The sequence below is a fragment of the Coenobita brevimanus genome, chromosome 46 (assembly GCF_032717465.1).
Source record: "Coenobita brevimanus isolate Jiangsu-jjx chromosome 46, ASM3271746v2, whole genome shotgun sequence".
Taxonomy (NCBI): Eukaryota; Metazoa; Arthropoda; class Malacostraca; order Decapoda; family Coenobitidae; genus Coenobita; species Coenobita brevimanus.
Genome location: NC_136999.1, coordinates 54742815 through 54754847, shown reverse-complemented (window position 1 = coordinate 54754847; position 12033 = coordinate 54742815). Strand labels below are relative to the sequence as shown.

Sequence of the window (12033 nt, the reverse complement as noted above, 5' to 3'; positions counted from 1 at the left end):
ATCCAAAAGCTGCAGCTCAGCAGCAGTTCCACCTCTGCAGAGGTCCACACACTGGGGTGGTGCCAAACCATCATGATCCCTACAACTGGCCAGGCCAACAGTCCACAGACACACCCTAATCCTTCTTGCTGCAAAAATCCCAAAGGTCACTGAGGAGACTTTAAATGAATGTGGAAAATTTCACTCTATTTAAAGCCAACAACAGAATAGAGAGAATGGGATAAAAGGAAGAAAGGACACAGAAATAGAAGAAAAGGGCCTTGCAATATTAGCTGAGGCAGCAACGGGGACCAAAGGAGAGGGGAGAGGGCACAATAGAGCGGAGACACAAGTGCAGTGTCACCCAGCAACCAGACTTCCACACATCATGGAGTTCATTAATTAAGGTACCCTGCTATAGCTCCCACACACATTAAGTCCCAGTTGACATCTAAGAAACCCCCCCCATGATGACAACAAGCAAGGAAGAGGGGGGGGGGTTAAAATTATATCCAGAGTAAGGGGCGCTGAAAACCTGACGTATAATACTTAAATTCCAGTGCATTTTTTCCTAGAATGATAAAAGCATTAAGAGGAAGTTCCATCTTCTGCCCCTAATCCTATAAAATTTCTAAATGCAACAGCTCCTGGGTTTAAGCTACTAGAACACATCTTGGACTTATTTCATCCTTTCTCCTCCCCTTGGGCACATGATCCTCATATACTACTATTCCACACATTATACTGTACCAATTTCACATAAAAAAAAAAGGGGGGGGGGCCCCTCCATGTGAAGGAAACAAGATTTTATAACATTCCCAAACAAATACATACTGGTACACATTTCTACACATGTTTGCTCAGCATTCCCATCTACCGTCATGATTACATCTCCATCATTACTAGCAATAATAATAAAATTTTAATTACAATATTATTAATACACTACTGTACATCTTCTTGGGAAAACAGTGGCCTGCCTCTAACATTTGCATAGTGGCTACTCCAGCTATTAATTTTTGCAACAATTTAGCCTATAACCCACTGTTTCATGTAACCCAGAAAACCATTTAATTGTTGGGTGGTGACCATTTAACCCTAAAACTGACAGCTGGTGCTCTAGTGGATTAACCCCAACATGCCAGCTGTCGGTCACTCAATGTAAAGCCACCTTAAAGGGAAAGAATACTAAAAAGTGACAGGAAAGATGAGAGAAATAAGAAGAGAGGAGGGCACACACACACACACACACACACACACACACACACACACACACACACACACACACACACACACACACACACACACACACACACACGAGGAACTGGAATTACTGAAAGAGAAGAGGGAGGAAGCAAAAACAAAAAATGATGGAAGATCAGAGGAGGAGAAGAAGACATTTTTTTGCAAAGTAATAGGATTGCAGGTACAAAAGTGGTACATAAACAGGAGGGAATAAAAAGGAGGAAGGTAGTAGAACCAAGTCATGACAAGTATATAAAAAAGATGATTAAATTGATGTACTCAAATGTGGATGGAATGGTATCTAAATTATTAGAGATGAATGATTATGTCAGAGAAATTGAACCACATATAATATGCCTAACTGAAACATAATTAACACCAAGGATATCAAATGACATCCTAAACTTAGAGGAACAAAATATATGGAGAAGAGATAGGAACTTAAAAAAAGGGGGAGGAATAATAATATTAACTAAGAAAAATCTAAAAGTCACAGAAATAGTACTACACTCAATCCTCGTAATCTGCGGCAATTTGGGTCTGGACCACTCCCGTGGAATACAAATTCCGCGGTTTATAAATAATAACTCTTATGCGAAAAATTAATTAGGGTCTGGACTTTGGCCAACCACCCCCCAAAGTACCCTCCCTACACCTATCTAGGCACCATCAAACACAAACATACAAATTTAGGAATATTCAGTGCACGTATTTAATAGAAATAAGCAATCTTAAAGGATCTCACCTTAATCCTATGACGATATTGCTTAAGTGAATGAAGTGGGGTGGTGTTGGGAAGAACTTAGAACCTTTCAGCATAAGGTGGGGGTGCTCCCTCATGCTGTTCTCCCTTCTCCAGCTCCTCAGCCTCCCTCAGGAAGCGCTCAAAGTCTGCCTCACAGATGACTGATGCTACGTCATCCACGTCCTCAGTGTGTGAAGGGCCAGGCTGTGGTTCAGGCTCAGCTTCTGCCCTTACCCGGGCAAAATAGTGGGTGATGAGTTCCTTATGTTTCTCATTAACTCTACGATTATACAAGTCCTTGTAAAAACGCACAGCTTTTTCTAGGTAACCAATACTCTCACTACACCTTCCCTCATCACGTTCAATGGATTTCACAATCTCCTTGGCCAAGTCTACGTAAACAAGCAAATCACTGAGATCCTTCGCCAGGCTTGCAAACTTCTCTCCCTTCTCAACACGACAAATGAGCTCCAAACGTTGACTGTACGACAACGGTGGCTGCTTCTTGATGCCACAGGGCTTAAAGCGCTTCTTCGGGGGTTCGGGAGGGGCCATGGAAGGTAGGAGGTGGGGGGAAAGTGGACAAAAAAAGGCAGGTAGCTCTCATACCGCACGGTGATGCTCTGTACTGTGTGGGTTGGTGGGCAGAACAACAACAACATGGCGGCATTAGTATGCACACTTGCCACCAGGGACGGGTGGTGATTGGTTGTTGGGTCGCGGTTATCAAATTGAATGCCGCGGTTTATGATTCTCCTCAGAAAAGGCCCACTTCGGTGCCTTGATCCGCGATTTTCGTGACTTAACAGCGGTTTAAGAGTGCTGGCAGTCTGACAGCCACTTTGCCGCGGATTACAAATCCGTGGTTTATAAACACGCAGATTACGAGGATTGAATGTAGGTATACCCTCACAAGTAGAACTGATTGCAGTAGAGATCAATACACCTGAAGGGAAAGTAATTGTAGCCAATTTGTACATGCCACTCAGATCAAACACATGGGAAAGAGACGAATATGAGGACCTGGCAGAGAATACAATTCAGAGTTTAAGAGCATTACTACATAAAATGGAAGAGAAATCAGAAAGAATTATACTAACTGGAGATTTTAATACAAATATAAATTGGAATACTCTAGCTATTACAAGCCAAGAAAGCTGCTGGGACCAAAAGCTCCTGGATCTCGTGCAAGAGTTTTTCCTAACGCAACATGTAAGGGAAAGCACCAGAAAAAGAGGACTTGATGTACCCTAAATGCTAGATCTCATATTTACTAGGCACGAAAACGACATTGACAATTTAATATACCACCCTCCATTCGGCAAAAGCGACCATGCAGTACTAAATTGCAACTTCAGGATAGCATATGACATAGTTAACAGGAATGAAAGTTACAAAAAGAGCCTAAACTATAAAAAAGGAAACTATCATGACCTAAAGAAGTACTTCTTAGAAACTGATTGGGGAAAGGAGCTTTGAGGACAAGATATAAATGCTATATATAAAAAATTCTGTGAACTTGATGAAATAGGAGTCCAGAAGTACATCCCACAGCACAAAGAAGCAGAAAAGAAAATAAAGAAATGGTTCAATACAGAATGTAAAAAATCAAAAGAAAAAAGAGATTTGTTGTGGAATAGATACAGAAGACACAATAGTGAAAGGGCATATAATAATTACAAACAGGCAAGAAACGATTATACAAGAATAAGGAGGGAAGCCCAAAAACAGTTTGAGGAGGATATCATAAATAAAAGTAGTGATCAACCAAAGCTGTTTTACAGCTACATCAGAAGCAAAACCAAAGTAAAAGATAAAATATAATCCATTACGGACGAGGGAATCACCTATACACAAGAGAAGGATATTTGTGACACACTAAACAAGAAATTCCAATCAGTTTTTACAGAGGAAAAAAAATTTGAGAGGGATTATGTGGAACATGCATGCCCACACATACTACCAGATATACAAATAGCAGAAAAAGTAATACAGGAGGAGTTAAGTAGATTAGACAAAGGAAAAGCAAATGGTCCTGATGAAATTTCATGTTGGGTACTACGTGAATGTGCAAAGGAGTTAAGTAAACCATTATTTTTAATTTTCAAGAAATCCTTGAGTCAAGGTAAACTACCGGATATTTGGAAGAAAGCAAACATTGTTCCCTTATTCAAGAAAGGGAATAGACAAAATCCACTCAACTACCGACCAGTATCACTAACCAGTGTTGTAAGCAAGGTATTAGAAAAGCTTATAAGAAAAGCTTGGGTAAATCATCTAGAAGAACACAATATGATAACAGAAAGACAGTTTGGTTTCAGAAAAGGAAAATCATGTGTTACTAATCTGTTGAGCTACTATGACAGAGTAACAGACACATTACAGGAAAGAGAAGGATGGATGGACAGTATCTTTTTAGATTTCAAGAAAGCATCTGACACAGTACCACACCAAAGACTTTTATGGAAACTGTACCAACAAGGAGGAATTCGAGGCAAACTGTATTGTTGGATGCAAGATTTTCTCAAAAGAAGAAAAATGAGAACAGTACTAAGGGGAAATTATTCATCATGGAAAGAAGTGACTAGTGGAGTACCACAGGGCTCAGTGCTGGCACCAATCATGTTTTCAGTGTACATAAATGATACAGACAGTAACACTGGAAATGAAAGCTATCTAAATATGTTTGCAGATGATGCAAAAATACAAAGGAGAATTACTAACACAGACTCTTGTAAAGAGCTACAAGAAGAATTAAATAAATTTCATGAATGGAGTAATACATGGCAAATGGAATTCAATGTGGACAAGTGTCATGTAATCAAGTTTGGTAAAAGTGGAAAAAGACCTGATTGGGATTATACGTTAGGAAATAAAACCCTACACACATCAGAAAGAGAGAAGGACTTAGGTGTGATTATCAGTAACAGACTATCTCCGGCTGATCACATCAGTAAGAAGGTACGGAACATGTATACACTGCTTGCAAACATGAGAATAGCATTCACATACATAAATGAAGACATGCTAAGAAAGATAATAACATCATTCATCAGACCAACCCTAGAGTATGCATCAGTAGTCTGGAGTCCTCATCTCAAAAAACACAGACAAGATTGAAAAAGTTCAAAGGGCCGCTACAAGATGGGTACCAAGCTTAAGGGATCTAAGCTACGAAGAAAGACTAAATAAACTGAATCTACGAACACTACAGGAGAGAAGGAAAAGAGGTGACATGATAATGCTATATAAATGCATATCAGGGAAGGAGAAAATAGACATAAATGATTACTTAACCTATGGGGAAGCATCAGCAAGAGGACACTGCAAAACACTGCATAAGAAGAGAGGTGATAAAGACGTAAAGAAATTTAGTTTCCCAAATAGAGCAACTGATCAGTGGAATGCACTACCGAATAGAAATACTGTGTGCCAAAACAATTCACAATTTTAAGGATATGTATGATAAATATGGTTTAAGACACAGGACAGTACGAGCTTGACTCATTCCTGTAAAGATACAATTAGGTAAGAACAATTAGGCATGAACACACACACACACACACACACACACACACACACACACACACACACACACACACACACAAAACAATGATATGAGTGAAGAAAGAAGTACAAAACTACATCAAGTGAGTGGATGATGGTCACCACCATCTACCACCCACTGTCTATTCCATGGGATTAATTAATGTCGTATCTAACCTCTACACTTTGAAAAGTCTATCCGAGACTTTTAAAAATTTGTCAGGAGACACCAAGAAAAATTAAAAGACATCCCCATACTGAATGGGTCCAATACCTGTATATGGAATGACCAACCCAACCCCAGACCTCTACATACCAGACAAAAAGAAGCAATAAAGGACCTGATGCTGGCTAGATGAATGAATTCATAGCAACGTAAATTTTACTACCAGGCTGAATTACAATGTGTCAAAAACTGCAAAATGTGTTAAATGCAAGAGACATCAATCCTAGAGGGAAAAAAAAAAAAAGTTGCAGCTCAGATATTGACTCGCCTGAAGGACAAAAGATATAGGAAGTTCTTGCACTCTCCTTTCCATGATCTTCCAAAGAAAGAAAGAAAAAAAAAATCAGTTACAATACAGAACCAATCTGATCATGGAACCCTTGGACATGATCCTTGTGTACTGAGAGATGAAGAGTGTGTTTAGAGAGTACAAAGTACCGAGAACTGTCGAGATGGCTGGGAGGTGAAGGCATCAGAAAGAGGAAAGGGAGAGACTGATAAGCATCAGAAAGGAAGTAGAAAGGGAGAAACTTATATGGTATGGACATGTCATGAGGATGGATCGGTGAAGCTGGCTGAGGAGTAAGTGTAGCAGTGCTGTCAGGACATGTTGAGAGAATGGATCAAGAGAGCTGGGTGAGATGTGGAAGAAGTACAGTAAAAGTCCTCTCATTCGGCATCTTCGGGACCAAGCAGGTGCCTAAAGAGCAGAAACTGCCGGATGACAAGGAAAACCTTCCAAAATGTGTCAAGAAATCATGGTAGGTCACTCAAATGCAATGACAGTGTCTAGTAAGTATTAATGGTCTTCCCTAAGCACTAAATATTTAATAAGCCATCCATCCATCCATCATCCAATCCTACATTGCCCCATGAGGAGTGTAGGAGCCCAGGGTTAGGCAGTTGGTCCCGACATTTAAGATGAGTGACCAGCCTCACTCATCCCTGAGTGGCATTACATGAGCAATCAACCCCGACCATTCCTTGGATATAAACCTTCACCGGCTCAATCCGACTGGAGCGCAATAATTACCCACTAAACCACCAGGCGCCAAAATTTGGTTATGTGGTTACCACCCAGCGTAGTAAATGGTTTCCTGGTGCACAGGAAACCATTTGGCTTATCACTCAGTGTAGAGTCACCCACAGGCTGAAGGAAGTGGAAAGAATGAAGGAAAGACAGAAGAGGGAGTGTAAAGTCACCTGTAGGCAGAAGGACAAGGAATGAAGAAAAGAAAAACAGAAGAGAATGGAAGGAAAGAAGGATGGAGAGGAAAGGGCAGACACCTGAGAGCAGCACTACATCGAGTGAGTGGATGGTGAGCGCCCCCACCTATCACCAATTTAATAAGCAACTTATGTTTAATGTATTTAACGATACAATAAACATCAACTTACCTTAACCTATGGCGTATTTACATGTGTACACTGTAAAATAGCACAACAAAGCTTCCAAACTTTCCAAAGGTCCTGCTCACAAAGCTAGAAATCATGATTCATGATGGCCGACAGCACATGCAGTGTTGCCAAAGAGAAATCTTCAAAAGTGCTAAGCTATAGGTGAACTGTTCAAATTTTCACGCTAAATTGGACTTCAAAACGCGCTAGATACAGAAGAAAATCTAATTTTTATTGGTGCTAAATTATTATGAAAAGCGCTAGATCTAGCATCAACAGCGCCAAACTGGCAACTATGGCCACATGGGTACCAGCAGCGACAGTGACCCCTTCGCGGGTGCCAATCGGGTCAGCATATGTGCCGAAAAAGCAGAGAACTTTCGTACTGGGACTGCTTATGAAAACCGCCGAAAAACCGGAAATACTGTGAGACCAAATGCCGAATGAGAGGAACTTTACCGTATAGGCTAAAAGCACTAGGCTACTGATGGAGAGACAAATCAAGGCAGATATGGATCAAGGTGATGTGTGCTGACCTTTGATATATAGCATTACTGAAAAGGTAGTGCAGAATACAGTACAGTGGGGGAGTGCTATCAGGCAAACCTATTTGATCCATCCCTTATTGAAAAGATACAAAACAAAAAATTGTGAAAAATGATGGTGAAAGTAATGATCATACAGAGGGAATGGAGATGAACTGAGTGGTGAAAAGGGTGTGAGTATGAGTGAATTGGATGGTATGAGGAGGCATGGACAGTCAAGATGAGGGTGGCTGAATATGGTAAATGGGTGTGTGTGGGGAAGTTAATGAAGCATGAACACTGATAAGAAAAAAGAAAAAAAAAAAAAAAGTTTGTATGGATACGAACATGATAAAGATTGCTCTTTTATAACTTGCCAGCTGACAAAACTTCTCTGTCCAGTGGCCATTTATCAAACACAATTAACAAAGAACAAAAAAGTGTGAAGCCAAGAATTCTGATAGCTTGAATGCAGTTGCTGTGAGAAAGGATGAACAGCCCAAATCTGTCGACGGTTTTCCTGTAACTACTATGCCTTAAATTTCCTGATTCTGGTCATAACCACCTTATTTATACGTTAGAGAGAGGATACTGATAATATATATTAATCAAATTCTTCAAAAATTACACGAAATGCATACGTACTACTGTACAGCATTTGCTATCACAAATATTTTTTTCCTTCCTTCATGCCAACTCCACACTGCAGTATTTAAAAACACATACAAACCATGACCATATTAATCAAAATGGTAAATTCTGGTGACTTCTGTCTTTTGTATATTGTACATATGAAAACTGTACATTCATGATCAAAAATAAAGTCCAATACGAACTCAACCAAAATACAATGTGTACTGGTACTGTAACTCTACTGAGATGTTGTCCACAGAAATAAGCCACTGATTTCTGCACCTATACAAAGTATATACAGTACATGAACAGTCTGTTGGCCTAGCATGTGCAGTTCCAGCATGCAATTCACCTATTACACGATGAGCTGATGGTCAGGTCCATGAAATTAGTATTACATAAGCAGTACAAAGCCCAATGTAAAACATGAGCCCAAAACAGCCAATATATGACATTTTCAACCACTGTGTGACCTTACTACCACAGCATGAGATGTGTGATGAGACGAACTGATCTGCCAACCAGTAACACTCAATGACAAGTGAGTGGAAATACACTAGCACAGGAATAACCAAAAAATTTACCTATCCACTTCAAGAATACACAAAGAAATACTCACCATACATAAATAATGATCAATGACACAAGTAAAACTATCTGTCTACTTATAAATTAAACAAACTTGGAGACTCTAGATGCCCCTGTTTTGTTTGAGATGCTGAGGTGGAAATGGTCATCAGATGGTTAGTTCACAATGTTTACACATTTCTGTAGTTGATGCATGGTAGGAAACAATGACTATGTTACTCTAAGTTCTTTTATCTTATTTAACCTCTATTTTGTTATTCTATCTACCTATCTATTGCCAGACGCCTTAATCCCTTATACGGGGTGGCCACAAACAAATCGCCTCCACGTCACCCTGTCCCCCACCATTTCATTGCCCTACTCCCAATTCACACCCCCTTCTCTCATATACTGCTCCACTCCATCCCTCCGTCTCATCCTTGGCCTTCCCCTCCTTCTCTCCCCCTCCACCTCACTCACATACACTCTCCTCATCAGCCTCTCACTCTCCATCTTCTCCACATGGCCAAACCACCTCAATGTGCTTCTCCTAATGCTTCCTATCACATCCACATCCACACTACAACGCTCCTTCACATCCTTATTTGTCAGTCTGTCTCTCCATATGACTCCACAGGCTCCTCTCACATAACTCATTTCCACTGCTCTCACTCTTGACCTGTGTCCCTCCAGGAACGTCTAAGCTTCACTTCCATACATTAGAGTTGGTATCACAATGCTATCATGTAATAACTTTTTCACTTTCATGTTCACTTCCCTGTTTCTTATCACTGCCTTCAAGGAACCAGCAACCTTTCTTCCCTTTCAAGCACTTATTCTAAGTTTTTAAAATCTTATTTAACCTCTACTTTGAAAAGTGTTTTGTAAGTAACACAGAGTAATAATTGATAGCAAAAGTAGCTATGTAGAGGGAGTGTACTATTACAATATCTGTGGTAGGAATCAGCTGACAGGATTTATTTATGCAGGAGACATCAAAACTACCAATCTTTTCTGATATCTTCTTCATTCTTGCATCCTCTAACAATTTCATTCAACTCAGGAAAGACTGGAGTTAATGAAGGGTATATCTAACCCCTCCAGTTCTAAAAGTCTGTCCTAAACTTAATCATCTGGAATCAGTCTCAAACCTTATCCCTAAATCCTCACACCAAACCCATCTACCATCACTGTCCAGCTCACAAAGTACAGGCATACTGCCCAATAAGTGTGTTAGTCAGTGTGTTTATCAACATATTGCTAGGCTTCTTTGTGAATGACTGGTACAGTATTTTTAATATTGCGATGGGGAAGTTAGGGCAGGCTTAGGGATCATTATGGGTGACAGTGGTGGAAATTCTGACCTATTCCTTTCACTGATGAATGTTTGGTACTTTGAAGGCCAATCTGGGGTAAGTCAGATCAGTCTTAAGAGGGTCATGAGGGGTGACACTGGGGGAAGCTGGGACTATGTTACCATTTCCCCATAGCTCTATTGTTCATATAGGTGAATAGACTGTTTCAACAAATCGCAAAGAAATTATATTTTCAGAAATTATGTCCCCTCTTACCTTCATGCATCACACGAAGGTAAATTAGTTTCATTCATACTTCACATATGATCAAGAATGTTGAATCAAGTAGAATTTTCCATCTCCATTTAAACTGGTCTCTGTCAATAAAATAAATGCAGTACTGCAGAACATTACAGTATGTCACATCAACATTACAGTATATTTGTAGGAAACCAACAGGTTATTTAAAATACATTAAGAAGTGTGTGCAACTTACCATCACCTGGACAACAGTAAGACTTTTAGTGTGAAGAGAACAAATGTACAGTTAATAATGCCAGGCCACACCATGTTAGTGAAGACTACAATATCAATATCAATATCAATATATATATATATATATATATATATGGATGGGTTATGGTTAAGTGACTGCCTCACACACACACTACCTAAGGTAAGCTGACACAACAAACTACTACAACACACCACCTGTTAGTCACACCCACACCACTTTACAAGGGAAAAAGAACACCTCAGCATTATCTCTTGCCAATGCAAATGGATCCTAGACCATTTACAAACTAATAGGCCAAGATGACCCAGGTAAACACAAGAGGAAAATGTCACCTCTTGTGAGCGCGGTCTCTGAGAGAGTCGTGCTGGTGGTGGTGAGTATGACGGTGGTGAGAGCTGCCTCCATGGTGGTGGTGGTTGTGGTGATGGTGGTGGTGGTGTGGCGGTGGCAGGTGAAGCACTAAGTGCTTTTTTTTTTGTTCACGAACATTCTGTGGAAGACCTAGAGGAGGGATTCCTGGCACTGTTGTGGCTGGGGTGGTCATTGTAACAGTGCTGGTGGTGGCCTGAACTTTGCTGTTATCCACAGCATTTCCACCATTACTGCTACTCTTACTATCACCACTATCACCAATACCACTACTACCACCAGCACCTCCACCTGCTGCTGTGTTGGTGCCAGTGAAGGGTGGCGGTGCAGTGCAAGGGGCAGGAGGGGCTGGGGCAGTACCAGGCTCTTGGGTGTGACCAACGGAGCTGCTGATGGTGATCCTGGGAGGAACTGGTGGAGGTGCTCTTGGTACCCTTAAATGTTGGTAGAAACTGACAACAATAATTCTGCTCACATACTAAGAACTATCTTGTCATCTGGGAAGAGTTTACACACTGCTCTATTATTGTATCTTAATGATGGACAAAGTAACTTTAACAGTGGTACCAGAAAACAGTCATCTGTCACATACAGGGGGTAAATCTGGACTTATGTGACACATTCATGGTGGAAATGAAATGAATCAAACAAATACAGTTGTCTAAATTCAAAGTGTATTGCATAAAGCACGTAAATAATGGCTGTCAAAATTTAGCACATTAAAGTACAACAGGAGCAAGCCAAAGATAATAAATGTACAAAAATTGTCAATTTGACTATACTGCTCCAACTGCAGATTAGTGCTGCAAGGAATGTATACTACAATTAGTGTCTGAACCATTTCAGTGAAAGTGCTTTCCCCTCATTTTCTTAAAACCTCCTTAACATAACCCATCTAAAAATTACAGCTAAGCATTATTTATTGACTGAAAACGTTGAAATAGTTACTGTGTCAACTTTCATTCGCATACATTTACTTTATTAAGGTA

At 40.2% G+C, this 12033-nt stretch overlaps 1 protein-coding gene across 3 annotated transcripts in view; it reads right to left on the bottom strand.

Annotated features, from left to right (window-relative positions):
- LOC145398761 (dual specificity mitogen-activated protein kinase kinase 4-like) overlaps nucleotides 1-12033 on the bottom strand; it is an 82394-nt gene that overhangs the window by 51191 nt on the left and 19170 nt on the right. For 2 of the 3 annotated variants that reach the window (XM_080271568.1, XM_080271569.1), the window contains exon 3: nucleotides 11008-11478. The exons of the other annotated variant lie outside the window; for it this stretch is intronic. In XM_080271568.1, the coding sequence (XP_080127694.1) occupies nucleotides 11008-11478 (471 nt within the window). The remainder of the gene's footprint in view (nucleotides 1-11007; nucleotides 11479-12033) is intronic. 3 annotated transcript variants of the gene reach the window in all.